At 37.7% G+C, this 26,367-nt stretch overlaps 8 protein-coding genes across 12 annotated transcripts in view; 5 read left to right on the top strand and 3 right to left on the bottom strand.

The window, feature by feature from the left end:
- LOC118746731 (myophilin) overlaps positions 1–2,290 on the top strand; it is a gene marked incomplete in the record, with an annotated part of 12,293 nt that extends 10,003 nt beyond the window's left edge. Inside the window, 2 exon segments of the mRNA XM_036480634.1 lie at positions 1,025–1,141; positions 1,212–2,290. Coding sequence (XP_036336527.1) covers positions 1,025–1,141; positions 1,212–1,382 — 288 coding nt within the window.
- Positions 2,291–5,072: 2,782 nt separating this feature from the next.
- LOC118746733 (probable 28S ribosomal protein S6, mitochondrial) lies at positions 5,073–5,778 on the top strand. The gene is made up of 2 exons (XM_036480636.1): positions 5,073–5,237; positions 5,311–5,778. Exons 1-2 carry the CDS (start codon positions 5,193–5,195, stop codon positions 5,707–5,709), a joined length of 444 nt encoding a protein of 147 aa, XP_036336529.1. The 5' UTR covers positions 5,073–5,192; the 3' UTR covers positions 5,710–5,778.
- Positions 5,779–5,789: 11 nt separating this feature from the next.
- LOC118746732 (integrator complex subunit 7) lies at positions 5,790–9,186 on the bottom strand. Its single transcript, XM_036480635.1, has 2 exons — positions 7,572–9,186; positions 5,790–7,503 (listed from the first exon to the last, which is right to left on the bottom strand). Exons 1-2 carry the CDS (start codon positions 9,108–9,110, stop codon positions 5,926–5,928), a joined length of 3,117 nt encoding a protein of 1,038 aa, XP_036336528.1. The 5' UTR covers positions 9,111–9,186; the 3' UTR covers positions 5,790–5,925.
- An 832-nt stretch (positions 9,187–10,018) lies between these two features.
- On the top strand, positions 10,019–12,671 carry LOC118746734 (nibrin). The gene is made up of 4 exons (XM_036480637.1): positions 10,019–10,156; positions 10,213–11,055; positions 11,120–12,501; positions 12,564–12,671. Exons 1-4 carry the CDS (start codon positions 10,129–10,131, stop codon positions 12,630–12,632), a joined length of 2,322 nt encoding a protein of 773 aa, XP_036336530.1. The 5' UTR covers positions 10,019–10,128; the 3' UTR covers positions 12,633–12,671.
- Positions 12,643–13,835, bottom strand: LOC118746737. Its single transcript, XM_036480639.1, has 2 exons — positions 13,701–13,835; positions 12,643–13,640 (listed from the first exon to the last, which is right to left on the bottom strand). The coding sequence occupies exons 1-2, from the start codon at positions 13,825–13,827 to the stop codon at positions 12,664–12,666; spliced, it is 1,104 nt and encodes a 367-aa protein (XP_036336532.1). The 5' UTR covers positions 13,828–13,835; the 3' UTR covers positions 12,643–12,663.
- A 510-nt stretch (positions 13,836–14,345) lies between these two features.
- Positions 14,346–26,367, top strand: part of LOC118746739 (adrenodoxin-like protein 2, mitochondrial) — a 13,250-nt gene continuing 1,228 nt past the window's right edge. For all 3 annotated transcript variants that reach the window (XR_004993881.1, XR_004993882.1, XM_036480642.1), the window contains exon 1: positions 14,346–14,576. The gene's annotated coding sequence lies outside the window, so the exon portion shown is untranslated. The remainder of the gene's footprint in view (positions 14,577–26,367) is intronic.
- On the top strand, positions 14,490–15,700 carry LOC118746738 (adrenodoxin-like protein 2, mitochondrial). 3 transcript variants are annotated; one of them, XR_004993879.1, is made up of 3 exons: positions 14,490–14,918; positions 14,991–15,414; positions 15,472–15,700. XR_004993879.1 is itself a non-coding variant. In XM_036480640.1 (2 exons), the coding sequence occupies exons 1-2, from the start codon at positions 14,734–14,736 to the stop codon at positions 15,328–15,330; spliced, it is 525 nt and encodes a 174-aa protein (XP_036336533.1). In that variant the 5' UTR covers positions 14,490–14,733; the 3' UTR covers positions 15,331–15,700. The 3 variants fall into 3 exon arrangements, 1 of the variants encoding a protein (XP_036336533.1); XR_004993880.1 differs by having other exon boundaries at positions 14,991–15,406; XM_036480640.1 differs by having other exon boundaries at positions 14,991–15,700.
- Positions 21,570–26,367, bottom strand: part of LOC118746736 — a 127,208-nt gene continuing 122,410 nt past the window's right edge. Inside the window, exon 4 of the mRNA XM_036480638.1 lies at positions 21,570–23,313. Within this exon, the coding sequence (XP_036336531.1) occupies positions 21,580–23,313 (1,734 nt within the window). The 3' untranslated portion in view covers positions 21,570–21,579. The remainder of the gene's footprint in view (positions 23,314–26,367) is intronic.

The following is a 26,367-nucleotide window of genomic DNA, read 5'->3' on the forward strand; positions in this document are numbered from 1 at the left end:
AAAAAAATTGTCAAAAATCAAAGGTAAGTCCAAGCTATTTCAAACTTACACTTTATTATACTAAAATGTAAGGGGCTAAACACTGCATACTCAAAATAATTCTAAAATTCTAAATCTGATTAAAAATTTGATCTGTTAAAAATTTTGATCAACATTTGTTAGAATTCGTCGAATTTTTATAAATGTTCCAAAAAATTAGAAAATTTTGATTGACATGATTTTTTAAGATAGTAATCTATATTTTCATAAAAAATTATAAAAATTTTTTAAACAAAGAAGAGTAGTCAAAGCTTACCAAAATGTCTCTTCTTTATTTACATTCTCGTCACCGTATACATTTATTGTGTATGTATATACATTTTTGCGATAATTTTTAAAGTTTTTCTGTCTTTTTTTTTGTTTTAAATAAAACTGTATAAAAGATGTTATGTCTTTTTATTGTAAAAACAAAATTGTGTCTCCGAATTCGATGCTTTAAAAATGTCCCGATTTTTGTATACAGAAATCTGGTCACCGTATGCCTATATATGTATGTATCTACATTAGGACGTATCACTCTCCATAGAAAAAAAATCGGTACTGTTTTTCCATCAGAATTATAACTTTTTCTATATCTTAAGACTACCGCTAAAATATTTCGGAAAACTATTAAGATTGGCGTGAGCTGGTCCGATTTTAAATTCCTCCAAATATTTAACACCAAAAGCCTTAAGAGAAAAGCATATCAAAAAGGCGCTTCAAGCGCTAACTGAATGCTGGGCTATGCTTAGGTGGCGCTACTACGAATCAAAAGCCCAAAAACTAATTCTTCCTGTATTTTATGCTTATTCTCGGCCCAAAAACGATGCAATAGTTATCAAGACAATTTAACCATTCCGTATATCCATAAAAAATAGACGAATAAAAATGTGTATTAAGAGAAATAAAAAAAATGAACTAATAAATATAGCCTTGTATATTTTGAATTTATTGTGTACCATATATTTCCATTAATAATTTCCTTCTAACCTCATTTCCAGCTTTTTTGGCCTGTGCTAAAAACTTTGGTGTACCCACACAAGAGACATTCCAGAGTGTCGATCTTTGGGAACGACAAAACTTAAACTCCGTCGTCATATGCCTGCAATCATTAGGTCGTAAGGTAATCAATTAACTCATAAAATTCAATTAAATCCCATAGATAATAATTGCTTATCAATTTCATATTTCAGGCACATAACTTTGGCAAACCATCAATTGGTCCCAAGGAAGCCGATAAGAATGTACGCAATTTCTCTGAGGAGCAATTGCGGGCTGGTCAAAATGTCATCTCACTGCAGTACGGCTCAAATAAGGGTGCCAATCAGTCGGGCATCAATTTCGGCAACACCCGACACATGTAAATGCCACATTTCTGATGCGCGGCAAATGGCAAAGCGCTTATGCTATCGCATAATAACCAATATCATTGGTACTTAGAGATGAGCGCAGCGTTACATATGTACATATGTACATACATATGCATGTGTATAACGGCATTTTAATAATATTTAAGCATTCCATAAGTGTCCAAAGGTTTTTGAAAAGACACGAAAAAACGACAACCTACAAATGTATTCCAAATTTTGCATTCTATATTTTTTAACTTTAACTTTAAAAACATGTATTGAACGTATTCTAAGCATTATTGTACACCACAAAAAGAGAAAATGTAATTTTTTTATAATAGCGTTTGATTCCTTTCAAATTTAAAACACTTTATTCTTACCCATATTTAATAATACACTAAATATTTTTTTCTAAATTGAACTAAATCGGCACTTACAAACACTCAAACGGAAAACTATATATCCGAGGCGCGTTTGTCCCCACTAATATACTGGTGTTATATGAGTGGAGTAAATGCCTCGTACGTGCCATTAAGCATTTATATTGTATGTATTCTTTTACATACTTATATTTAATCATTCTGAAAGGAGGCGAATCATTGTAATTTTCTCTCTATATATGTATGCTTTACACTAATATATAAAATTACATATACGTACCGATTTTTGGCAGCAACAATTTATTTACAGTAGAAATAATACAATGTTATGGCCTTTGAAGTATAAAAAATAACAACAACTAAACAACCACCTGTAAAAAAATGCAACAAAAGTGTCTTCTCCCATTTAATTACCGTTAAACATAAAGTAGAAAGTATTTATAAATCATATATTACAATACATACACAGTGATACGTATTGGTATACTGATTAAATCTGTTCATGTTGAGTATGAAATAAACTTTATTAAATAATAGTTACTACGTACAGAAATTTTTTTTATTGCAAACTTTTTACAAATGTAAGTATGTATGTATGTATGAGTGCTACGTGGTCTAATGTGCCGTGCCATCTCTTCAGTTTTTTGGTGGATATTTTTAAGGTAATAAGAAAAAGTATTATCTCGGCGAGATTACCAAGTTTAACTGCAGCCTATACGTATAAATACAAGATTTATGGGTCAATTACTGATGTCAGCCGAACTGAGTTGCTGTTGTTTATTTGCACTAAAAATTACCTTTAATTGTTTTAAATGCTGTTCTGCGATCACCAACTTCAAATTGCAAAAAAACGCTTAAAATCTCTAACCTGGGAAAACTCTAAAAGTACTTTCCTATATAACTTTTTATGATTTATTTTTTTAAGCTGGTCGGAAATCGGGCTCGAACCCAGGCCCTGCGGAATGATAGTGGGTATTGCTAGCCATTACACCGCAACGGCCGCAATACTGTAAAATAATTTTGGGAAATAAGGAAATTAAGATACGAATCCCAGCATTCGTGATCGAATGTTTACTTGTATCGAATCTAATAACGGCAGATGTTTTCTCCCCAAAACAATTTAAATAAACCCAGCACACGCGCTATCGAATGCCGCGATAGCCCAGAGCTCGAATCGTAACATTCGTTCACGGATGAAAAATTACGTGATACGTTAGTCGTATAAACTGAATGGAATAAAGATTTTTTTTTTTTTTAAATGTACATTTTCCTAAAGAACGCGTAATTAACAATATTAAAGGATGTGTTCATTAGAAAGTATAGAGCAATACCTTTAAATTGATATATTATTTTATATAGTTAGGTTTAAGCACATGTTGGCTGAGGCTTTTTTTCCATATAAAACGGCAACACAAAAAGGAGAATTTTACTTCGTGAGGGTTATAATCTCTAAGTGCGGCCAATGGCCGCCTACGCAGAAACGAGTTCTCTGCAAACGGTGTTGAGCCCCTCTTTTCCGGCAACACAGGCAGGAGAATTCTACTTAGTAAGCGTTATAATCCTTAAATGCAGCCAAAGGCCGCCTACGCAAAAGAATTTTTGTAACAGCATTCATCAAATTTAAGGTATTTTTATGCACTTTTTAAAAATAGTATTTTTGCATATAGTTAATTACGTATTTTTTAGAAAAACGTACATTTTTATTTAAAAAATGGTTATAATTTTGTTTTTTTAGTTTTTTTTCGAAATATGTTTATTATATATATATAGTTATGCTTATCAATTACACTGTGAGACAAATGGTAGGGGTCAGTGATCGGGAAGGGTTCAAACTACCGGGGAAAGTTATATCGGTAAAAAAGAAGTTATACGGGTCCCAGCGAAAAATATTTTTTGCCTAAAATATTAATTTTTTTTAAATAGATTAAAGAAAATGTAATTTTTAATTTTTTTTAAATTTGTTTGAGAAAAATCGGACTAGTGGTTCTCGAGTTATGTCAAAAAAAGACCACCAAAGGTGACAGTTTCCCCTATATGATAGTTATATATATATATCTCGATTCCTAGACGTGACCCAGCGAAACGCCGGGACACGTATAACTTGTTTTTGACCGATATAACATTTCCCGTTGGTTTCATCCCATCCCGATTTTGACTGTCGCATAGTGTTATCTTTCAAACCATATCCACGATTTGAAAATCGGTGCAATAGTTTTCGATATATAAGCTCTTGAAACTATCGAAAATTCCACCTTTACCCCCCTTTAACTCTGCCCCTATTAATTTCCACCAAAAACGGGTTTACAACATTAAAATCAATTAAAAGGGGCGGACCACGCCCACTTTTTATTTTTACGTTTCCTCAACGGCCGCTATACTGCACTTGTTCCGTAGAACAGAGTAGTGCAGAACAGCAAAAAAGGGTTTCATGTTTCCTGCACTAGAGTACTCTAGTGCGTTCACCGAACGGACCTAATAGGATAATTAGCATTGAAAGTTATACTTGCATATTTCGTTCTTAAAATAATTTATTTCAAATTCATATTTATTTTATTTAAATTAGTTCACTGAACCTTATTAAAAGGGTTGTTTTCTTTAATTAATTTTTTTTTTGAAATAACAGGAAATCGCTTGTTTTAACTGATACATCGCAAAATATCGATATGACTTCACGATGCATCGTGTCGCAGAAAACATCGATGTATTTTCTATATGCGCATCCCTACTTTTTACTAGTGCTGCAAAACCATCGATAGTTTTAACTACTTCGAGAAACAACTATCGATACTATCGATAGTGAAGCCAAAAGGGAACAAATAAAAAAAAAATCAAATTACAAACAAAATTCTGATGCTAAAGCGTGCATTTTGATTTTGAACATTGTCCAAACTTACAACAGAAAAATGTTGTTCTGCTTCGAACGATATTCAATCAAAATGAAACGATATCCTGTCAAAATGTTTGACAAGGTGTTCCTGAATCGCGATATAAAAGAAGCACATGCACCCCTAGGTGTGTAAAAAGCGACTCAAGTTATTACAATGAACTTACAATGAGCAAAATACGCATTCAATTTACTCAATTCCGGTTTTTATGACATTTTAATTATTTTTTTGCTGTTTTCGTCAGTCTATTTAAAGTTTTTTTTGTTTATAGATATTGATTTATTGAAAATAAATGAACAAAACTTAACATTTTACCGTAAAGTGTATAGAAAATTTTACAATTCAATTACAGACCAAATATATGAAATAAACAAATCAGATGCTCTCCAAAACCGACCGATAATGCAAAAAATATCGATAGTCACTGAAAAAAATTGCTATCGATAGTACCGACTGTCCATTCGATTATATTGCAGCCATATTTTCCTCCGTGTGCCCTTTCGTAACACGGCAAATCTTCTGGCAAATTTTTAGGGTTCTTCCTTTATATTGTACCAAAAATGCCATCCTACGAATTAGCTTTGGTATTGCGACAAATGTCCAGAGTAAGTATCCTTGCCTTAATTTGAATTTGTTCCCCCCTCTCTAATGCACGCCAATTATTCGTTTCGAAATTAGCCGGAGATTGTGTCCGTCTTGAAACGCACTGCCGAAACTATTTTGGACAAGGGCTGCGTAATTAGAAAACTAGAAAATTTGGGCACTCGTGCGCTACCGCATAAAATCAGTGAACATGGTCTAGTACATCGCGAAGGCACCTACTTCACTATAGCTTTTGAGTCGGCACCAACAAAATTAAATGATTTTATGGAGGAATTCGGCCGTGATATTGATATTGTGCGACGTCGTATCTTTAAAATTGAAGAACCGGAAGAGTTCCAATGCACTCTACATGAGGAGATGCTTCCGCCAGCCTACCGCAAAGATGTGCAGGAAATGATAAACATCGCTAAACGCAAACAAAAACCAAAGTTCAAATATAATTCCGGGCTGGATTACTATCCGTTCCAGAAATAAATGCGGTTAGTAAGATTTTTGTGTATCCGAAGAAAATGTTTTAAAAATTATACTAGTAGTTATAAGGTATTAAACGTGTTATATTTTAAAGTTTTTACACTAAACTAGTAAAAGGTTTATATAAATTACTTCCAAAGGCATTTCAGCACTTGAAAGATTGAAGAGTTGTTTTCGGTCATTCGCATCAAAATCACATGACGAATTTGAACAATTCATCTAAAATCTTCGTGTTTGCCCAGCCTGCGCTGAAGTGGATGGTGTAGGCGCTGCTGCCTTTGCTGGATCCTCTAACAATCGCACCAACATTGAATTTTTTGGCCCGGTGCACCAAGTTATGCCATTTTCGTCAATGACATAAGTCTCCAAAGTAACCTGCCACTGACCACCACTTGAGATCGGCAAAAGAAAGCTGCCAGTCAAAAAGTCACGCTGTGGTTTAACTGTCTGTGTGAGTGTTACTGTATCGGTTGTGGTGGATTTAGGTGTTTCATTAGCTGGACGAGGTGTCACAAGTTGAGACGTCAATGACAACTGGACTGCGTCCACACTGCGATACATAGATCTTCTTTTACCATAATGTTGAATAACACCTTCAACTTTTATAACTAAATTGCTGCCAGATTGTACCAGCACAGGTTCGCCAGGGCTGCGAGGCTGTGGACTAACAGAAAGTTTGATTTGCGTTGATTGTAGAACTTGGAAGAAATAACGTGGTAGACAGAGGGGAGTTTTTGTTATCACTTCAATTTCGGAGAGAATAATTTCCAAATGACGATTACTTATTGTCTTCGCATTAGATGGTTCTTTTGGCAAATCTCGTTGCATTTGTTCCATGCGGTGGCAACAAGCGGCGAAATAGCGTGTTTCTGGACATTGGCCAGTTGTCAAGAATGCAGGCGGGTCCGCGGGCGTCGCATAACTAATTGTTTCAACAATGTGTGCGAACAAAGCACATTGATATTCGGCTATTTCTAAAAATTCCAATGTTATAGGATCCGCATCGAAAGCAGATTTGTAGAGCCGTGAATAGGATTCTTCGCAGCTCTTCAAAGCTTTTACCAGTTTACGCAATTGATTAGTTACATGTCCGAATTTCAGCAAGTTGTCACGTGAGTTCTGAGCCAAGCTTCCCGCAATCGCTGGCGGTGGTACAATTATTTGCGCATTTTTTACCGTTACGGCCATGTAGAGGGTCTGTAAAAATTGTGCGCGTAACTTCAGGTACTCTAGCTGAAATGTAAGCGGATTAGCAGGCGACGAACTGGCACGGAGGCTTGCGAGCGCCTGCCAATACAAATTGATTGCAGACTCTAAACGCTGCATTAGTGGCATTTGTTTTAGCACAGGTGCAGCTGCTGCCGATGATTCTTCTGGTGTGACGTTTGACATAGAAGGTTCACATAGCTCATAATTGTCGCGCATAAATTCGTACTCTACTCCATAGTTCAGTATACATTCAGCCTTTCCCATTTGTGCTAGTCCCATCAGAAAGAAATGTAGTTTGTCTACTACTGTGAGCTGTGATATTTTGGAAAATATATGTGCGGCTAGATAATGTTGTCCGTAACGACTTGCAGATCGTGCGATGCGATATTGATTCCAACAATTAATTTTGCTGCAGCAACGTTCAAAACATTCAATCACCTCTTTGGGTATGAAGCAGCCGAGCATTGACTGCAATGCGACAGAAGCTAAGATTTCTACTGTATGTAATTGGTCTGCATTCGCACCAGCTTCCATTATTGCATTTAATTTATGTAATATGAATAGCAATCGGTTAAGTACTGGATTGGCCTGTAATTCCACAGAAATTTTATTTATCAATACACATATAAATTAAATGCATTAACTGTAAATCTTACCGTTGGGCCTTTAGATGAGACCTCATCATCATCAGGTGTCTCCGAGGGCGACTCTGCAACTTTCTTTTGCGCTGCCAGCGCAGCTTGCGCCGAAGTTGAGGGCATCATTGTATCAACGTCCATTGGTTCGACGTCGGTTAAACCGGTATCTGCGAACTTACGCAATTGGAAATGTGAACCTAAAGCTCCCAACGCATCGCACATCATCTCTACGTTGCGTGGCGGGTATTCTATTTCTTCAGTAATCAAGTCAGCTAACATATTTACGAAATCGGTGCCGAATTCAGGATTAACGCTGCTTATTTTGATGCCACAACAGAGTAGTTTTTTCAATACGAGTTCATTTTCCTTATCACCAACCATACAGAAAATTAGACCCTCCATATGCATGTTTATAATATCAATAATAGTGGATGTAATCTCCTTATCGCCGCCAGAATAAGTCATAAGCGCGGCTAAGATTGACATCGCTTGACTGGCTGTGGCATAATCATCTAAGCAAATGCACGTTAGACAAAGCTCCGTTACAGATTCTTGCTGCTCATGCAACAACACATGACATGTTAGAGGGCAATCGCACAGTTTAAGCAAAATATTTAAATAGAGATATTGTTCGCGGGAATCCTCACAAGCCTGCGCTTTTGCTATAAGTTCGCTCATAGCCTTCTTTGGCCAGGCATGAACACATTGAGGATCAGCTAGCTGCGTAAGTGATTTCAACACCTGCGCCCGTACAGGTTTTCGTTTATCTTGCAGAAAGTCCAACAACAGTTTTACTTGGTCCGGTACACCAGTTAGTGTACGCGCTGAGAGTTGTGTGAGTGAATCAAGAATAGCAACAACAAAGCTTTCAGCCGGGTATTTTGGTAACAAATTTAGACAAAGATCTTTCACTAGCGTTGAAGTGTTCGAGTCGTGATGCATGTGCCTTAATACTGGTATGAGCTGCAGCTTCATAGGCACTGGTATTTGTAGTGATTCAATCATATCAGAAATTTTGGCACACATGCTAATTGCAAAGGAGCGAGATTGTGCCGCAAATTGCCCACTTGCATAGATTGCTGCTTCCACTTCTACGGTATCGTGACTATCAAGTGCTCGTCGTATGGCATGGTGCACTTGTTGTTTCTCGGGAATAACGCGTGACACAGCGCCCAATGTACGCAAAGTTAATGCACGTGCCACAGGATCATTTGAGTGTATTACCATGAATATGCGCTTAACGAAGGCATCGATGTTTAGAATTTTATCCAGATGATTTTCACTTTGTTGGCAAACGCGCAACACCCAGAAGCGCAACAGATTTGAACCATTCCAAAAGAATTCTGCTAATTTCAAGAACGATGAATTTATCAATATTGGGAAGGGATACTTTTCGAAGAGCCGTGGAAAGCGTACAATCGCCTCACATTGGACACCCAACTTAGTTGAACGCAAACCTTTATCCAATTCGGTGAGCACGGAATTGGCATCTTGCTCAGACTCATTGAGGAAATTTTCGTTGAAAAGATTTACGCGGACGCCGGATAATGACGCCATTATTAAAAAAGTGAATTATTTTAATAAGAAACGAATAGGTGATTATTAAAATATTCTGTTTATTTTTTTTAGTGACGGCACGATTAATCGAATAGCCGTTTATAATCGGGTATTTTCATTGGGCTAACGATTTAATTGTATCGAAATTTTCCTTTCGATTAATCAAGCGATTTTGTTTTCATCATTTTTTGCACATGGGCCTTAAAAACGTGATGGGAGTGTTTGATGGACATTTCCATCACCATTGAGTTACACTTGATTATTCAAATGACTATGACTTTTCTTGTAGGGAGGCTTTCGAAGTCGTACAGGCTTTTCAGGCAAGCAACTTCACAAAAAACTTTTGCGCTTGACGTTTCTTCAAGCCATTGACATTTCGCAGTAAATGGGGAGAATGGTCTAGGAATTAGTTTCCGACAAATTCTATTCTATCATTCTTGGTATCGACTGCTAGTTCGATAAAAGTGATACTTCATTTACCATTTCATCTTAGTTTATTCAGTACTTTTGTTCCCTTTTTGATATTAATGTTCAAACAATAAATAATTTTTCCTTGCATTTTATTGCCTAAATTTTGTGTAAAATTCTTTTAAAATATGGTAAGTGTTATCGATTACACCATTGTGATAATCATATTCACCAATATTAATGTTCGAATGAGTTGCTGTCAGACGACCCCTAAAAAGCCAGCAAAGCTTGAAACAAGTGCGAAATTTGGCATCTTTCAGGCTTTTCTTGTTGATTTTTTTTAATAAGTTTTGCTTTTCTTAATAAATAAGTGGATAACAAATTTGGTTGTTTTTTCTTCAGATTTTGGTTGCTTATTTTTTAACTGATAACCGTGCTACCAATAAACCTACATAATTCGCGTTGCCAACCTAACTAAACTGTCACCGAATTGTGAATTTGGCTACACTGGCGAATCATATGTAAATGCGTGCGTACTTTGTTTTTGAAAACCAGTCAGAGTCCTTTGGAAAACTTAATTTTTGCATTTATAATAAAATTTCACCAAAGAATGTGGCTTCTGACAAACATTACTACTGGTAAGTACACAGTTAAAGCTACCTATTACACGATTTATGTATTGTTTTCTAAAAAGGAAATGTGCTCATTGTAATCAGCGAAAAGTCCAAATACACTGTCGGACGCGTTGGCGCGGACCTGGTAATTGCAGACGATTCTTCAATAAGTCGTACTCATGCATTCGTACACATTACCACAACAGAAATTAGCGATAGGGAAAGTATAAGTGGAAATCATGTGAAAGAAATGCTAGAGCTTGAAGATGGGGGATCTAAATATAGCACATTTCATAATGACGGCATTTCTAAAGGCGTGGGAATTCCGAAACAAAAGCGTATAATTCTAGCCGAAGGAGATCGTATACGTTTTGGTGTTTTGAAAAACATTTGGACTGTGTTGAATATTACTCCTCGGATTACGTTGTCAATTTTGCCTGCCGATCAGATCATTCAGTTGAAACAACATGTACAGGTGCTCGGGGGTTGTATTTTGAACGACTGGGACGACGAATATACCCATCTAACAATGGCGGAGATAAACTTGTCCTCGAAACTATTGCATGCAATACTGGACCAGAGACCAATTGTGACTTGCGACTATTGGTGTAGTGTAGTGCAGGCGGCGCGTCGTGGTCGGCGATCATTACCAAAAGTTGAAGCTTATACTCCACCGAATCCTCAGAATTTCGACTTAAAATATCGTGAAGAAAGAAAGAAATTGTTTGCCAAGCTAACATTTGTATTTCTCCATGCGCATCATTTTAAAAAGTATGCGCCGATAGTAGAGAAAGCTGGTGGAAAAAGTAAGCATTTAAATGTGGGCGTACAAAAATCTTTTCTCGTTAGAAAAGATGTAGTTGTTATACAGTATGTACCATCTACAGAATCACAAAGTTCAGAAACTATTAACACAGTTGAAGGTGAGTTAAACAAAAAATGGGCTTTACGCAAATTGTCATTTGTATTTACTACTCTCATTTCAAGATTGTCTTAAACTTCATTCGCGACGCACTGTACCTGAATTCGAGATCGGTTTGGCAATTATACAGTGTTCGATTGAAAAATTCTGTAATCCAAGCTATAATGAAAACGACAACTTAGCCTCTACCTCAAAATTATCAGAATCTAAGGAGCCACAGTCTTCTGTTTTGGCTTCTTCCAACTTTTCTAATATTGCAGATCTACTAGATAGCAACCAAACGGAAATTTTTATCCCCGAAACTGTTGAGAAAAGTACATCTAGCACCCATTTGACGGACAAATCACCGGCTGCATCAACTGCGTCAGGAGTGGAACAAACTGATTCAGTAACCATAGAATCACAAGATTTTCAACCAGAAGAAAATAATTCAAGTGATGCTGCCATGTCTTCCCTCCAAGTAACCGAAAGTGCCCAGGAGGTCAACAAACGCAAGCGCACAAGAGGTAAGGCAGTAAACACAGCTGATAATGCTATTTCTCAAATGGATAGTGAAGATGATGAGCTCTTCAACTTTGCTGCTAAAAAGGCACATTTAGAAGAGAATAAGAATTCACCGGTGGAACGTAAAAATAGGCAGCAAAGTAAATCTACTCACTCACCACTTGCTGAGCATGCGTCGACATCTGCTGCCGCCATTGCAAAGCAAACACCTAAATCAGCTATTAAACAGTTGCCAATTGAGATCAATAAACGCCCGACCAGAAAAACTGTGATAGATATGTCGGGTTTCTTAGAGAAATCGCAACGCGTCTCTAACGCGCAAGATGCGGCTGACAAAAGCGCCACAACCGACAATGAGACTTCGAAGAAAGCGTCAAAACGCGCACGCATTGCTGATATAGACAACAGTGATGATGATGATTTGTTTTGTTTCGGTGGAAAAAGTCTTTCTAATGACGACACAAATAATGCTAAACGTGCGCGTCCTTCCAATGATGACGGAGGTTGTGACTCGGATGAGGATTTGTTCGACTTTGGTGGAGCTGATGCTGATGAGCAAAGTTCTTCTAAAGATGCTATTGATGTTGAGAGATCGAACGAGCCGGTAGCAACGGCAAATAAAATAAACCAAATAGTAATGCCAAAACCGAAACCATTGCCGGCTAAAGTTAGCGTCGCAGATTGGCTTGATTGTTCACTAAGTGCTTTAAGCATCAAAGCGGAACAATGTAAAGATGAAGTGGATGCTGTAAAGAAAGAGAATAATGATTCTGGCGTTGAGGGTGATAGCAAAGAAATTGAACCCATTAAAGGAGGATGCGTTGTAACAGTTGTGAGCACAAAGTCTATACTACATGAAAGAGATATAAGGAGCGTGGTGGACAATGAGAATGAAAAAAATGATTCCAACAAAAATATTAAAAACTTTAAAAAGTTTACTAAGGTAAGTCCCAACTTCTTATAGTAGCATGGTAAATGTAGTTTTCAAAAAAAAACTTTTTACAGAAATTCCGTCCACAAAACCGTAGGGTGATTCGTACTGTTTCGTCCACCGTGGGCGGTCCATTGATTTAATGCCAAACAATTTGATCGTTAAAAATTTATTCTAAGAAACTTTGCTTACAATAAATTTTCGGAATATACTCAAAGCTTTCTTGTGCTCGTTAGCTAATAATTTGCGCTCAAATAGACGCGTCGCACCAATCCACTCGTGGGGTAATATATCCTTAGTTACACTCTGCTTTAAAGACTGCTTTCTTGTTACGTTTTCAGTTGCAATGAATCGTTTTACAGTCTCTATAGTAGCCAATTCGACATCCGCATTGAAAGTTTTAATTTGAGAGGTCAATGTACATTCTCTGTTCACTTCTACGCCCACATCGGAAGTCCTTTTAAATTTTACAGGTTTCATAGCGCGCACAGCTGTAAGAGGCGTATGTGTTGCCTGCAAGGGCGCATCATCTTTTAATAATACACCTTCTGTCTTAGGAGTTTCTAAAGTCTGGTTTTCCAAGAATGCTTCCAATTGTTCTGGCAGCTCATAGTTTAAATGAACACTATTCCCCGCCGAAGGAAACCTCCTTCGCATAGGCTGCAATTGGTTGTAAAGCTCAACACATTTGTTACCCAATACGGCACTCAAATTGTGCAACTTGGCTAGCACGGCCAATAGTAGGGTACTTGTTTCCATGAAAAAGTTATTTCGCATTAATTTCGCAAAATACTCTGCAGCTTGGACGCAACACTCTCGTATCCGAACATAAATACCATGTACATTCAGCAATCGTACTAATACATAGTCAAAGCAGTTCTGGGTTGGCATCTCCAATGTTTCGGACGAGTTGAGCGCAAAATCAGGCAAAGAGCCTTGAAATGATTCAAGTTCTCGTGTAATATCGATGCGAAGCAGTCGACATGTCGCTGTATTACACTTAACAACAGCACGAAACCCCATCATGCCATGAAATGAGTTCTTTCGGCGTGCCATAAGCCTTCCTAGCAAAGCAGATGTCTCTGCAAACTCGACCTCTTGTGGTCGATGCTGCCGAAAGTATTGATATATAGCAGCCTGTAAGCGTCGTACTGAAAGAAATGTGCTTAGCAAGGATTTAAAAATTTATAGGGAATTGAATTGAAGCTTACCATTTGGAGCTCTCTTAGTTGGAATAGGGAATGTAAGAAGCGGCGGCTTTTTTAGCTCAAATTCATTCCAAAGATCGCACATGTTTATAAACTGCGTCCATGCTAAAAAAATGTAAACAATCGTCATGTACAAAAAGATACAAACTTGGCAGCACTTTCGTCTCGGCTGTTTTTGTACTTTCAGGATTGCTTGGGCTGATTAAATTAAAAAAAAAAATAAAGGGCAAACATTAATTATTACTAAATAAATATAATTATATAATTCATGTTAACATTCAGGTTGCATTCATGCTCTGATTAATATCGATTCCATTGCCCGGTCAAGATCCCAAAAAAGTTTTTTTTTGCTAAAAGAGGTCGCTCTTCGGCAGATCTCGGCAAGCCTTATTACATAAAATATAAAAAAACCTTAATTTTTCACCTGTTCCATTTGTGGGCCATCAAAGCGCACATCACAAATTAGAGGGCAAGGCAATTAGAAAATTGTGTAAGGTACCGAATTGTTTTTTACATGGACAAATAGAATATTATCAATAAAAACGTATGGAAGTTTGTTGTTGTTGTTGTAGCATACAAGTTCCCCAAAGGGTTTTTGGGGAGTGTTGTGGACAGTCCTTGGCCAGATATAAATCTGGGTCGTTCCGGTTACGTAGACCCGACAGTCGTGGGTATGGAAGTTTTATTCGCGTTGCATACATTTAGGCTCCAAAGTGAACGTGTTGTGTTATATCTTTCTTCTGGCCACCTTTACTATCAGCTGTGCTGCTGTCAAATGTAATTTTTTTTTAATTGTAACTTTCTTTGTGTGCAGATGTGTGTTTTTTATTTCAATTTACTGCCGTAATCATTACGCCTTGCACTTGATTCGGAATTAAGGTGATTGCACTCCCTTTACCGATGTTGTGTTTCGTTTATTAAAAAACAGTGTAGGTGCGACATTGATTAAAATAGCCACAAGAGTGCACAGAAGTATCTTCATTGTGATATTGAACCAGTTATACGTGTGAGTTCCAAACGTTAACGACGCGACAGTATGGCTTTTGTCGTAAATTTAGTCAGGTGCTCCTTGAAAGTAATTAACCGTAACACATCAATAGGGCTAGTAAAAAACCTTAGCAAATTCGATTACTGCCAGCGTGTAACCAATAACAACACGACAGTGTTAACGAATCAACAGTTCCTACGCACATTTTCCATTGGGACACAGCTGCAGCAAGAGTAAGTTACAATTAATTGATTTTTGCTGTATGTATATGTAACACTCATTCTATTTTATTAATTATTACCTAGTGTGAACATTACGTTTTTGCGCGCCAACGGCCAGAAGATAGAGACAAAGGGCAAGGTGGGCGACACGTTACTGGATGTGGTGGTAAATAATCATATCGATTTGGATGGTTTTGGTGCATGCGAGGGTACTTTGACATGCTCCACTTGCCATTTAATTTTTACATCTGAGGATTTCGAAAAACTACCAGATAAAGCCAGCGATGAAGAATTGGATATGTTGGATTTGGCATACGACCTTACAGATACTTCACGTCTAGGCTGCCAAATAACACTAACAAAGGACATGAATGGACTGGTTGTTAAAGTACCAGCAACAATTAATGATGCCCGTAGCGCGTAACAGTTGATCGAAATATGAAAAATACGTATGGACATACAATTTGGACAGTTTGACTTGAATGTGGAAATTATAATACGTAAACATGTAAATGTACAATACGTAAACATACATATAAATGATTTATTCCATTTCATTGTACAGTGTAGCATATCGATAAAGGCAGATAAGACGAAATTTGTCCGGATGTCGCTTGCATAAATGAATAACATAAGTATTTGTGTACACAAATGTAAATAATTGAAATGTACATATTAAATACCCATCTATTCAAACTTAGTAGTAGTAGGTTTACATCTTTACCGATGATTGCTAACTATGCCCGTAAGAACAAAGCAATGACAGATTTTATTAAAAACGTAGCAAAAATTTACAATCGTATTTTTATAAAATAAATGTGAGCGTAAGAAAATATTAAACAATGAATCGGAGAATTTCAACTCAGATAAAGCCTATATTTTTGGTACCCACTTAAATGCATATGGATGTGTGCATGCACATATGTATGTATGTATGTCGGGATTGCAAACAAATCTCCATAAACACACAGTTTGTTAAAATACATTTAAATGAATTCATTAACAACCTTCTGCCTCTGTTCTTATCGATAATTGAAAAAAGTCTCTATAAGTCAATTCATATCGCTTAGAGTGAAAAGTTGCTAAGTCCACTTTTTGTAAAAATTGAGGAAATCCTACAAGGCGAAAATAAAACGAACTCCTTTAATGAACATCGAATGCTTTCGATTCGTATGGAAATTTGATTTGCTTTAATTATGCAAAATTTTTTATTCAAAGTTTTCCGAAATATTTTAAGAAAATGGTTATAAGCAGTTATTTATCTCCTGTAAAATTAAAAAAAAAATGGACTTAACAACATTTCACTCCAAACGAGCGATATGCGAATTTCATCACTTGTTTCTGTTTAAACGCAAAATGAATACGTCGATGTTCGAGTTTTGATTCTCGATGATATAGCATAATTTTTAATTTAAATATTCACGCAAGTAAAAAATTAAACAAGCTTTCAAAGTAGTGGCTGTGGGTATTTATCTTAGAGAGTGCAGTAATTATTTATTTACAATATCAGAGCGACATTATGTGGGTCTTAAATAGCGAAATGCGGTTTTGTATTTTTTGTTTGTTTTTGCAGTGATAAGCGAAATCGTTGCTGGTACTTCCTTATTAAATATACATTCAATATACATACAATGTATACGTTGGTAACATACGTTTAAAGTACAAAACCGCGTATCGTGGTTCTGCAAAACCTCGAAACTGACATTTATGCCAAAAAAGATATTTGCTCCCCGGAAGCTCCTGGCATCAAGCCCTTCTCCATTCATACTAAAATATTGATACTTAGATATAAGAAGCATAGATAATTAGGCCTAAAAGAAAGAACCGTTTTGAAATAAGCCAATTCCTTTCCTAAAAATCTTGGCAACCTCATATACCGAGGTATTGCATTTTCTTGATACGCGGTTCTGTGCTTTAAACGACGATATGCATGAGTATTATGTACCTAGATTGCATTGGGCAAACACTCGTATCTCATTGAATTTATTTGTTTTTAAGGTAACACATTTTTTGATAAAGAATGAGCAAACATTAGTAGGGGTCGCACAAAAATTTATTTTAAAAAATTGATTCTGTTTTATTTAAAAATTAGAGACTTGTACCTTAAAGTCTGGATTCAAATTGAGTTAAATTGTCTAAACTAACTGCCGAGCTTGAGCTCACTTCATTAGTACCAATAATTGAGTCCGAGCTAAGCCTTGCTTTTTTGCATAAGTCCATCCGTTTAATATCCGAAAAACGCAAATCGTTATAATAATACATTACGAATGTATTTTTTATGAACAAACACGTTTACATACATATGCACGAGTATTTGAAGTTTTTAAGTGCAAGGTGCATTTGCGTATTATTACTTATTAAGTAAAAACAGGTTTATCAAATTGCGTGTTATTTACAAATGACTTTTTTTTCAAATTTACTGCATACGTTTATGATTGCCTTCTTAATTGCTTTCTGACATATGGACGTGGAATATGGTATATACATATCGTTCTTAATATCGTCGTTTAAAGTACAAAACCGCTTATCAACAAAATGCAAAACCGCGTATGTGAGGTTGCATAAACTATTTACTAGAGAGTAAAAACACTCATATTTCAAAATGGTTATCCTTTTTATAAAGCAATCGCATTTCTGGCTAGTATATTTATATTCGCAAAATGACGATACGCGGTTTTGTACTTTAAACGACGATATACATAAATAGGCCCTAACTCATTTTCTTTCAAAATTCAGCGTTTCTCAAAAGTTCGTAGATAATTCACTAAGGACCTAATTTAGTTGAAAAATAACTAACTAACAGTGTTTTGGAGGAGTTCGCTTTTGTCGATCTTTAATTAAAAAAAAAAAATTCAAAACTACTCAGTAAATAAACAAAACCGTTGGTCAGGGCCTTTCTTTATTAACTAATGTAATGATATATGTACACTTAAAAGGAAATTCACCATTTTTGAGCTCTGCGCTTCAGTTTCAGTTTCTTATTTTTCCATATAAAAACCGTGTTAATTTCAAGCGAAGAAGCTTTAGAGAGCGCCAACTGTTCGACAGTGTGCCTGTAATTCGAATCGAGTATTTAGTAGTCAATTCCTATAAATATTCGGACTCATTTCAGAGTCAGAAAAGCCTCAGATTTCTGAGTTGTAAGCCTCATTAGGAGCTCAAAAAAGTCAGAGAAGAGCATATTTCTCTTCTTAGAAGAGCACGCCACTATGAGTCCAAGTTAGGAGTCACATTGGAGTCTGAAATGTGACGCGTTCTGAGTCTAAAAAACAAATATGTATTCTTTATAATTATGATTATTAATGAACTTTTATGTACTTCTATGTGAACTTAGTTACTTTTGTTCAATTCAGAATTTATGACACCAAAAGAGTCCGAAATGAGTCAGTCTGGTTGACTGGTCTCAGAATCATATTTATAACGAAAGAAAGACTCATAAATTGTGAGCACTCAGAAATTGTTTGAAGGGATATAGCACTTAAAACGAGGCAAATTCCGAACAGGGCAAAAGAGGTACATACATATGTATGTACCATGCTGCCCTGAAAATATCAAAATAAGAAAACGTCCTACCTCTATATATATAACACTGACACACAAGTGTAGAAAAATACAGGATGTGTTATAATTTGTTAAAACTATTCCTAGAAGAAATACTTCAAAAATTAAATGGATTTTTTGTACCGGTTACCAATTTTGCTAAAACCCGGATTTTTAGTACCGGTTACCAATTTTGGGAAAAGCGGAGTGGCCACGCCCTTTTTATTGTTTGTTTTTTTTTTCAAAAATTAAATCGGGTATTTTACACCGGTTACCGATTTCGAAAAATCCGAATTCTTACTACCGGTTACCAATTTCATGAAAGACAGAGTGGGCGGGCCACTTTTCCGAAATTTCAGGACTGATACATATATTTAAAGAATATATTGAAATGGAAATATGGTCGAGACTACCAATCATAAGTATAATTGAATTTCTTTGCTACCTTATTTAATTATGTCCTGCAACTTCACCTATGGTGTCAGTAACCTTTGGTCAACCATAAGATCCTAATCCTATCCGACGAAGCGCGTTGCCAGAGAGGAAACTTCATTCGGTGATCGCACGTCGGACCCGAAGCGGCGATGTAGAATGGCCATTGTTAAGGCGTAATATGTGTATTAATACTGAAAATTTTTTAAACTGGGAGTACACTATCTCACCAAGGTGGACATCAAGCAGAGCAGTCCCACTAATTGAGCTGGGGAAACCAACAAACAAAGGGGAGTTTCATCGCCCGATAACTCTGGGCTCGAATCGTCACATACGATATCGTACTACTCGTCACGTAAAAACACATGTTTTGTTTTATGACATACGTGAATGTACTTTTTGTCCCATTCAGCTTATACTGCCTAACGTATCACGTAATTTTCCTTCGTATCGTTTTCGATCCGTGAACGAACGTTACGATTCGAGCCCTGTTTTCCTTAGTAGTGCAGCGTAGCATCAGCATGGCACTCGTAAAATGCAAAGCAGCCCCACCGCACCACCGCACTTAACGAATAAACACCGAGGTAACTCAAAGCCTTTGTCATAACTTTTCGTGTGAGAGAAGCGTTCTAGTATCAGTTGATCTGTCAAAGGCTACTAGGAGACATAACGATCTCCTCTTACCCGGGAGGACTAAAACGTTTGATTTCGCATTATCTGAATCGCCAAAAGGCAGTAAGTTTTCGAAAACAAAATATCGAAACATAGAAAAATTTGGCAGAAGGTCGCGCCTCCCCAACAAGGACTGAGTGGACTGAGGGCAGTGACTGCAAGGAGGCACCGGCCAACTTTTAAACGAATGGTCCGAAGATTGGCGGATGGGTCTGTGAAGGGATATATTCCAGGGAGCTATCAACTTTAAATTTAGGCCTCCAGACCACTGTAATGTTTATCAGGCGGAGGATGCTGTTTTTAAGAAAGCAGTCAATTGGCTGCTGTTTGGCGCACTAGCGGTAAGGAAGGTTAACATCCACTCAAACAGCCAGGTGGCAATCAAAGCCGTGGGCTCACTTACGGTATGCTCGTGGCTTGTTTGCGAATGCCTTAACTCGCTTTCGATCGCGTCGGATTTTAACCGTGTTAAACTTATATCGATACCAGGTCATAGCGATATCGCAGGAAACTGTGCGGCCTGTGCGGCTGATGAACTAGTCAGAGACAGCAGCCTTAAGGCAATAACGCCTAGAAAACAGAGAGCGGGAGCTCTCTTAACTACTTGTAGACTTCTATCGCTAGGGGAAAAGCAGAGCTTCCACTACTGCGAGGTCATACTGGCCGAGGGTGGGACGGGGACGGTCTAGGGATCTCCTTAGGATCGTGAAGCCGCAGCTCTTTATTCTAGTAGATGTACTGACTGACCACTGTCCTATCGCTGTATCGCGCAGTGAGATTAAATGCCTTACTGAACCTCTATTGTAGCAGCTGCATGGACGACGACGAAACTGTCCAGCTTTTGCCAGTTTGCGGCTTAGACACTTGGGTTCATAATTTCTGATTAATCCGGAGGAACTCTCCACAACTGCCGCCTTCGAACTTCATTCTCGGCCGCTGCGTTTCTAGCTTTAACTTGACAGTTATTGTTCGCAATGGTATCATAAAGGACCAACGATCGCGGTCCAAGTGTGTGCCTTGACAAGGGACAACCACCTTAACCTAACCAAACTTAGCCTATTTTACGGCGAAAGTCTGCCTGATTATCCAAGTTTATCTCTCTCCACTCTATTAACAAATCCTTTCCTTCCGAATATCCGCCACCACCAAAGGAAACACATACATACAAGTAAAAAACGAAAATTTCATGTCAAATACAAATTTATTCAGGTCTATTAAATAAAAATAATTTAATATATACACACGTTGCTACATTAACTTATCTGTAAGATTTTTTGATTTCGCTTTTATTACTTCGTATCGCATACATCATCAATTTCTAATGGTATTTAAATATATTTTAGTTTTAAACTGAAACTTAGGTTAATTCGACTGATACAAGCTGGAGCATTTTACATACATACATACATACATATGTACATATGCATGTACGTCACACTCGTGGCGCTGAGTCGAAATTATTCACGCATTTTAATTAAGGAAGCCTAGCAACATAATATTAAAGAAGCTGTATCTTTAAAAATGTTTATTTTTTCACAATTCGTACAATAGAATAGAATAATAAATAAATAAATTAGAAGCAGGGAAATATATTCATATGTATAAAAATAAGCTTCCTCTTTTGCTTATTTGTTTGTTTATGATGGGATGGGATGAAGAATGGGCCGCAGTTCAAAAGTGTTTCAACAACATACAACCTCCTCCTCTAATTTGTATGCGCAATTTTTTGGGCTGCCATTTCTGCGGGACAGTGTTGCAAATACTGCAGACAGGTGATCAGATCTTGATTCCCTGCAAGTACACACTTTCTGTGTCACCGGTTGTATGTAGTATTTAGTTTAATGTGATGGATGAAAAATCGAAAGGAATAAGCGTCAGTTCGCATATTTCAATCACCTTCTTCGGCTCCGGCCGGCATACTACGATTTCCAGCTGCTTTACGAAGCTTTAGCAGGCTATGGATGGGATTGAAATATTCTCTTGGTGAATTGGGCTCTTTGTTATTATTTTAGTTTTTTCTTTTTTATTTTCAATTAACATACGCCATAGAGGCACCCTTGCGATCGAAATGCCGTACTCGCACAAAGAGGAATGCAGCGACTAGAGATGCTACAGCTAGCACCAACAACAGCATTACTAGGCCACCGACAAAGCTCGGCACCGACATACAAATCGTCTCAGGATCAGCAGATCGTGCCGATTGTATAACTACGGTCTCGTTGTTGGCATTATTGTTGAGCGCAAAGTTGACATCGCCCGGCGCCACCACCTGTATGGTACGACTTGTATTGACGTCGGTCATCTCTTGCGTGTCGCGCTTGTAAATCCTTGGCTTCATCACTATATCTATCGTATCACGTCGTCTACGCACGCCACGCAAGTCATCGAGTCCTTCAACCGAACGTGGTCGTCCACCCAGCGACACCAGATTACCACCTTCGATTTCATCCTTTCGCTTCACAGTGCTGTACTGGCCGGGTTGGCCCGGCAGTGGCGGTGGTGGCATATGCAACTCGTTTGCACTCTGTGGCGTCGCCTGTGAGCTTGGTAGTCCAGATTCGGGTGTTGTCACACCGGCTGTTTGCGCTTGCGGTGAAGGCACTACATCAGGTTGATTTTCCGAGTAGGCACCGGCGGCGTCAGCAGCTTGGTGGCGTGGATCTGGATAGGCCGCTGGCGGTAAGCCTCCACCCAGTGGATAATCGTTGCGTTCGTAAGCTTCGGGTGCGCCATATTCCGCTGAAAGCGCATTGTTGCCGATTTGTGGTACGCCATACTCACCACCTGGTAGTCCAGGTCCACACTTCGGTTCGGGGCAATTGTAGCGACACACTTGTATCACACACTGGAAGTGCACATTCATTGAGTCGGGGAATTTGAAGGCCTGGAAGTATGCGAAACTGACAACCGATGCTGATGGGCCAAAGTTCTTGATCTTCTGGAATTTGCTCATGATTTTCGGACGCACAACGCAGCCATTCTGATCGACCAATTGTATGGGTGCACGCTTACCGTCATGCGCCACACAATTGCGCACCAACATATCGAATTTGTTCTCATCATCCTTAATAGCCAAAACCATAGTCATTGTCTGACCAATTTTCACAATGCCCGACACCTCGGAGGCCCACGGTCCTTTGCCCACTTGAATTTGCATCCAACATTGCAGATTGTCGCCCAAGAAGTTTGCGGTCACAGCATGCAACATATCGACTTGGAATGGTCGGAATGTGACTGCTTTTTCGTAGAAATCATACCATGTGCAACGCAATTTTCTAGCCTGATCCCACACCTCTTGCACATATGGATCATATTGTATGATGATGGTGTTCTCCACATAGCTGCCTGACGGCGTAGGCGCACCATAACCCGCTGCATTGTGATTGGCTGAACTCGTCATGCCGCAGCTGTTGAGAAAGATTTCAAAGGTGGCGCTCAAGTGGCCGGTGCCGGGTTTCAGATGCACACAGTGTGGATCACTGTAGAAGCCCTTCGAAAAGATCATGCCATAGAAGGGACGATCGAATTCGATGTTGACACGCATATGCGTCTTTTCGCACTGCACCTGTAAATGTTTAATCTGTGGACTATCATTGGTGGCGGAGAGCGGCCAAGCATCGTCGGAGATTTCGTTGCTAACTCCTGCAGGTATGGGGCCTTGTTGGGCGGCGTATACGGGCGATGGTGCTGGTGGACCATAAACGGCTCTATGTTCGAGCGGTAACGATGCAGAGTCAACGTGTGGTCCTTCGCAGACAGCGTCCTGTGTGTGAAAGAGTAAAAGTGAGATTTTAAGAAAAATAAAAAAAACTTATTCTATTGTAAAAGTTTTAAAACATAAAAAATATTTAGTTAAAGAGTTTTTATAAATTTTTGAAACTATATAGTAGACATTTCAAAAACTATATAGATACGATTAAAATGTCGAGTTTTTAAGCTGACGTCTGCGTAATAATTAGCTCGAAAAATGTTCAAGAGTTCCCAAAGTGAGCATAAATCTGTGCTATGCTTCCAGACGAATTCAATCTGAAGTAGGATATTCCAATGAAAAGTGAAATTAGGCCGCAATCAAAATTTAAAATAGGTAGCGAGGATAAAATTCGTTTGTGATTGCGGTCTTATTTTATTCGCTAAATTAATTCAAACCGCCTGTTTAGGTGCGACTGCTAACACCAGGCGCCTAAATGCATGCTATGTACTGCTGTATGTGCAAAAATTTCATGAATGTACTTCTCAACTGCCATGTAATAAAACTTTCTTAAGTTATAATTTGATGACACTTCAAAGTATGCTCAGATTCCATCCACCCACTGAACTCGAGAACGTTGGACAGCATAATCGAAAGTGTTGAGGTGATTGCATCCCAATATCCTCCAGGCTACAGCGGCAGTAGCCATAAGATGCGATTTTTGTTCTCACCGTTTAAATTCCGATGATTCCAAGTTTTTTTGAAGTGAAACTTCTTTAGCGGCGGTTAGTTGGTTGGGAGTAAATTGGCAAATTCAACGGAAATTGCACACGGAAATGATGCAACGGAAATGATTTGGGCTGAAACAAGTGCTTCTTGAGTGTATGCACATGGTATGAATTTAACAAAGACTTGTTAATAAATGGTTAAAGAATAACACTTAGAAAAAGACCAATACAAGAATGAAAGTAAAGGGGAGTACGTACATAGATAAAGAAAAGGATAAAGGCAAAGGCAAAAATAAAAACAAAAACAAAGATGCGTAAAGATAAAGGCAAAAATGAAGACCAAGGTAAATTTAAACACTTTATTTAAGTGGGGGGAATATGTAGATAAAGAAAAATATAAACACAAAAGTAAAAATAAAGCTAAATCGGTATTGTTGTAGATTTTATTATCGATATTTTTATCGACTTTGTTATCGATACTATTATCGATTTTGTTATCGATATTTTTATCGATTTTGTTATCGATAGTTTTACCGATTTTCTAAACGATTTTTGTTATCGATAGTTTTACCGATTTTCTAAACGATTTTTGTTATCGATTTTGTTATCGATATTTTTATCGATTTTCTAATCAATTTTGCTACCAAATTACGGATTTTGCTATCGAAGTTTCTATCGAATTTGTCATCAATTTTGTTATCGATATTTTTATTGGTTTTGTTATCGATATTTTGTTGGATGTTACTATCTATTTTGTTATCGATAGAGTATAGAGATAAAAATGAAGATAAAGGAAGACAGAATAACATACATAAATGTAATTAGAAGGAACATGGGTAGAGGTAGGGATCTAGATAGAAAAAAGACAAAAAATATAACCTTAAGCAAAAACAGATGTATGTATGTATGTATATTGGTTATGAGAGAAAACAGGTATGTAACGTAAGTTTCACTTCTCCAGTGTGGCCCAGGCGTACTTACTTTTTTGTTTTTGGGAAGGGTAATTAGAAGTTTGTATCTTTTAAGATTGTACTCGCCAGTAAGCTTTTGGCCTGGTGGAGTCCTATATTACTATGCCAGTGTTTTTTTCTCCTACATACTGTTACTTTTTTAAGCTCTTCCCTAATTGTATTTTGGCCTATTGCAACAAATTGTTTGGGAACTATTGGAGTCGAGGTCGCCGCTATTTTAGCTAAGCCGTCCGCTATCTCAATTCCCTATATTCCTTTGTGACCTGACACCCACGGTGATTGGATATTATTGCTGAGTACAAAGAGCCTTGAGGCTCTCAATGCACAGCCCAGACGTTGGAGCTTAGTGAGAGCGACTGTCTTGCCGAGGCTAAGGTATGTAGTTCTCGAATCGCAACTCACCGCGCCATATGTCACTATTGGTTACTGGTTAGGATTTTGGACTGCACCCCCAAGAGTTGCCTGCTAAGCGCAACGTGAGATCTCCACAAAAGCTTATACCCAGGGTTAGACCCAGACACTTAACCTCGGCGGTTTTCAAGGTTACCCTCGCCTTATCCAATCACCACTCGAGGGAATGTGTGATCTGTGATTAAATAGGGAAAAGTGGGAAACGTTTACCGTGGTGGTATCTAGTTTAAGTGAGCCTGATTGCGGACCGTTTTGGGCCAGATATCCCGGCAAAAATTCATCATTAGTAGCAACTAAATTTTATATATTTTCTGAGATTGTAAACTTTTGCAGGTTTAAGATTTCAATCTAAATAGTATATTTAGTTAATATGTTGCAAATATACCGTTATTTTTTGCGCTGAGAATCGCTGAGAAAATCATTCCTTTCGGTGCTGTTAGATCGAAACACCTATCAGGTAAAGAAGTCTGTTGTGTTTTTTTAAATAAAATTTAAGGATTTATAAAATCTTTAATGTGTAAGGGGTCTACTAATTTAAATTGTGGAACTAAATTTATGTTACCTATTTCTACATTCGCCAGCAACATTTGAGGGTATTACTTAATGCCAGTCGTCTAATATGCAAATTGATAATAATGAAGCTATAAAATCAGATATGTATGACTGCTGTTGAAAACGTTTAATTTCGCAAATAAAAGCGTTTTCCGACTGTATTGCGGAAAATGATGAAGACGCGCCTGCATGTCAAAAGCTATTGCGGTTACGTAACTGCGTATAGCACCGAGCATGAAGAAAATCATACAAATGTACATAGCAAAAAAAATGTTGATGCCTCCAAGTTAAAAAAGTTTTTTGATTAAGCTACCAACAATGCACCGAAAGAATATACACACGTATGTATATATAAACATATGTATGTAAGTGGGTATATACATATATATGAATGTATGTATTAACGCCACTTGGCTGCCCCCTTAGTAGATTCGATACACTTCGCTGCTGAAAAAGTTACAAAACAC

Source organism: Rhagoletis pomonella, unplaced genomic scaffold (assembly GCF_013731165.1).
Source record: "Rhagoletis pomonella isolate Grant_MI unplaced genomic scaffold, Rhpom_1.0 Rhpom_scaffold_00011, whole genome shotgun sequence".
NCBI classification, from domain to species: Eukaryota; Metazoa; Arthropoda; class Insecta; order Diptera; family Tephritidae; genus Rhagoletis; species Rhagoletis pomonella.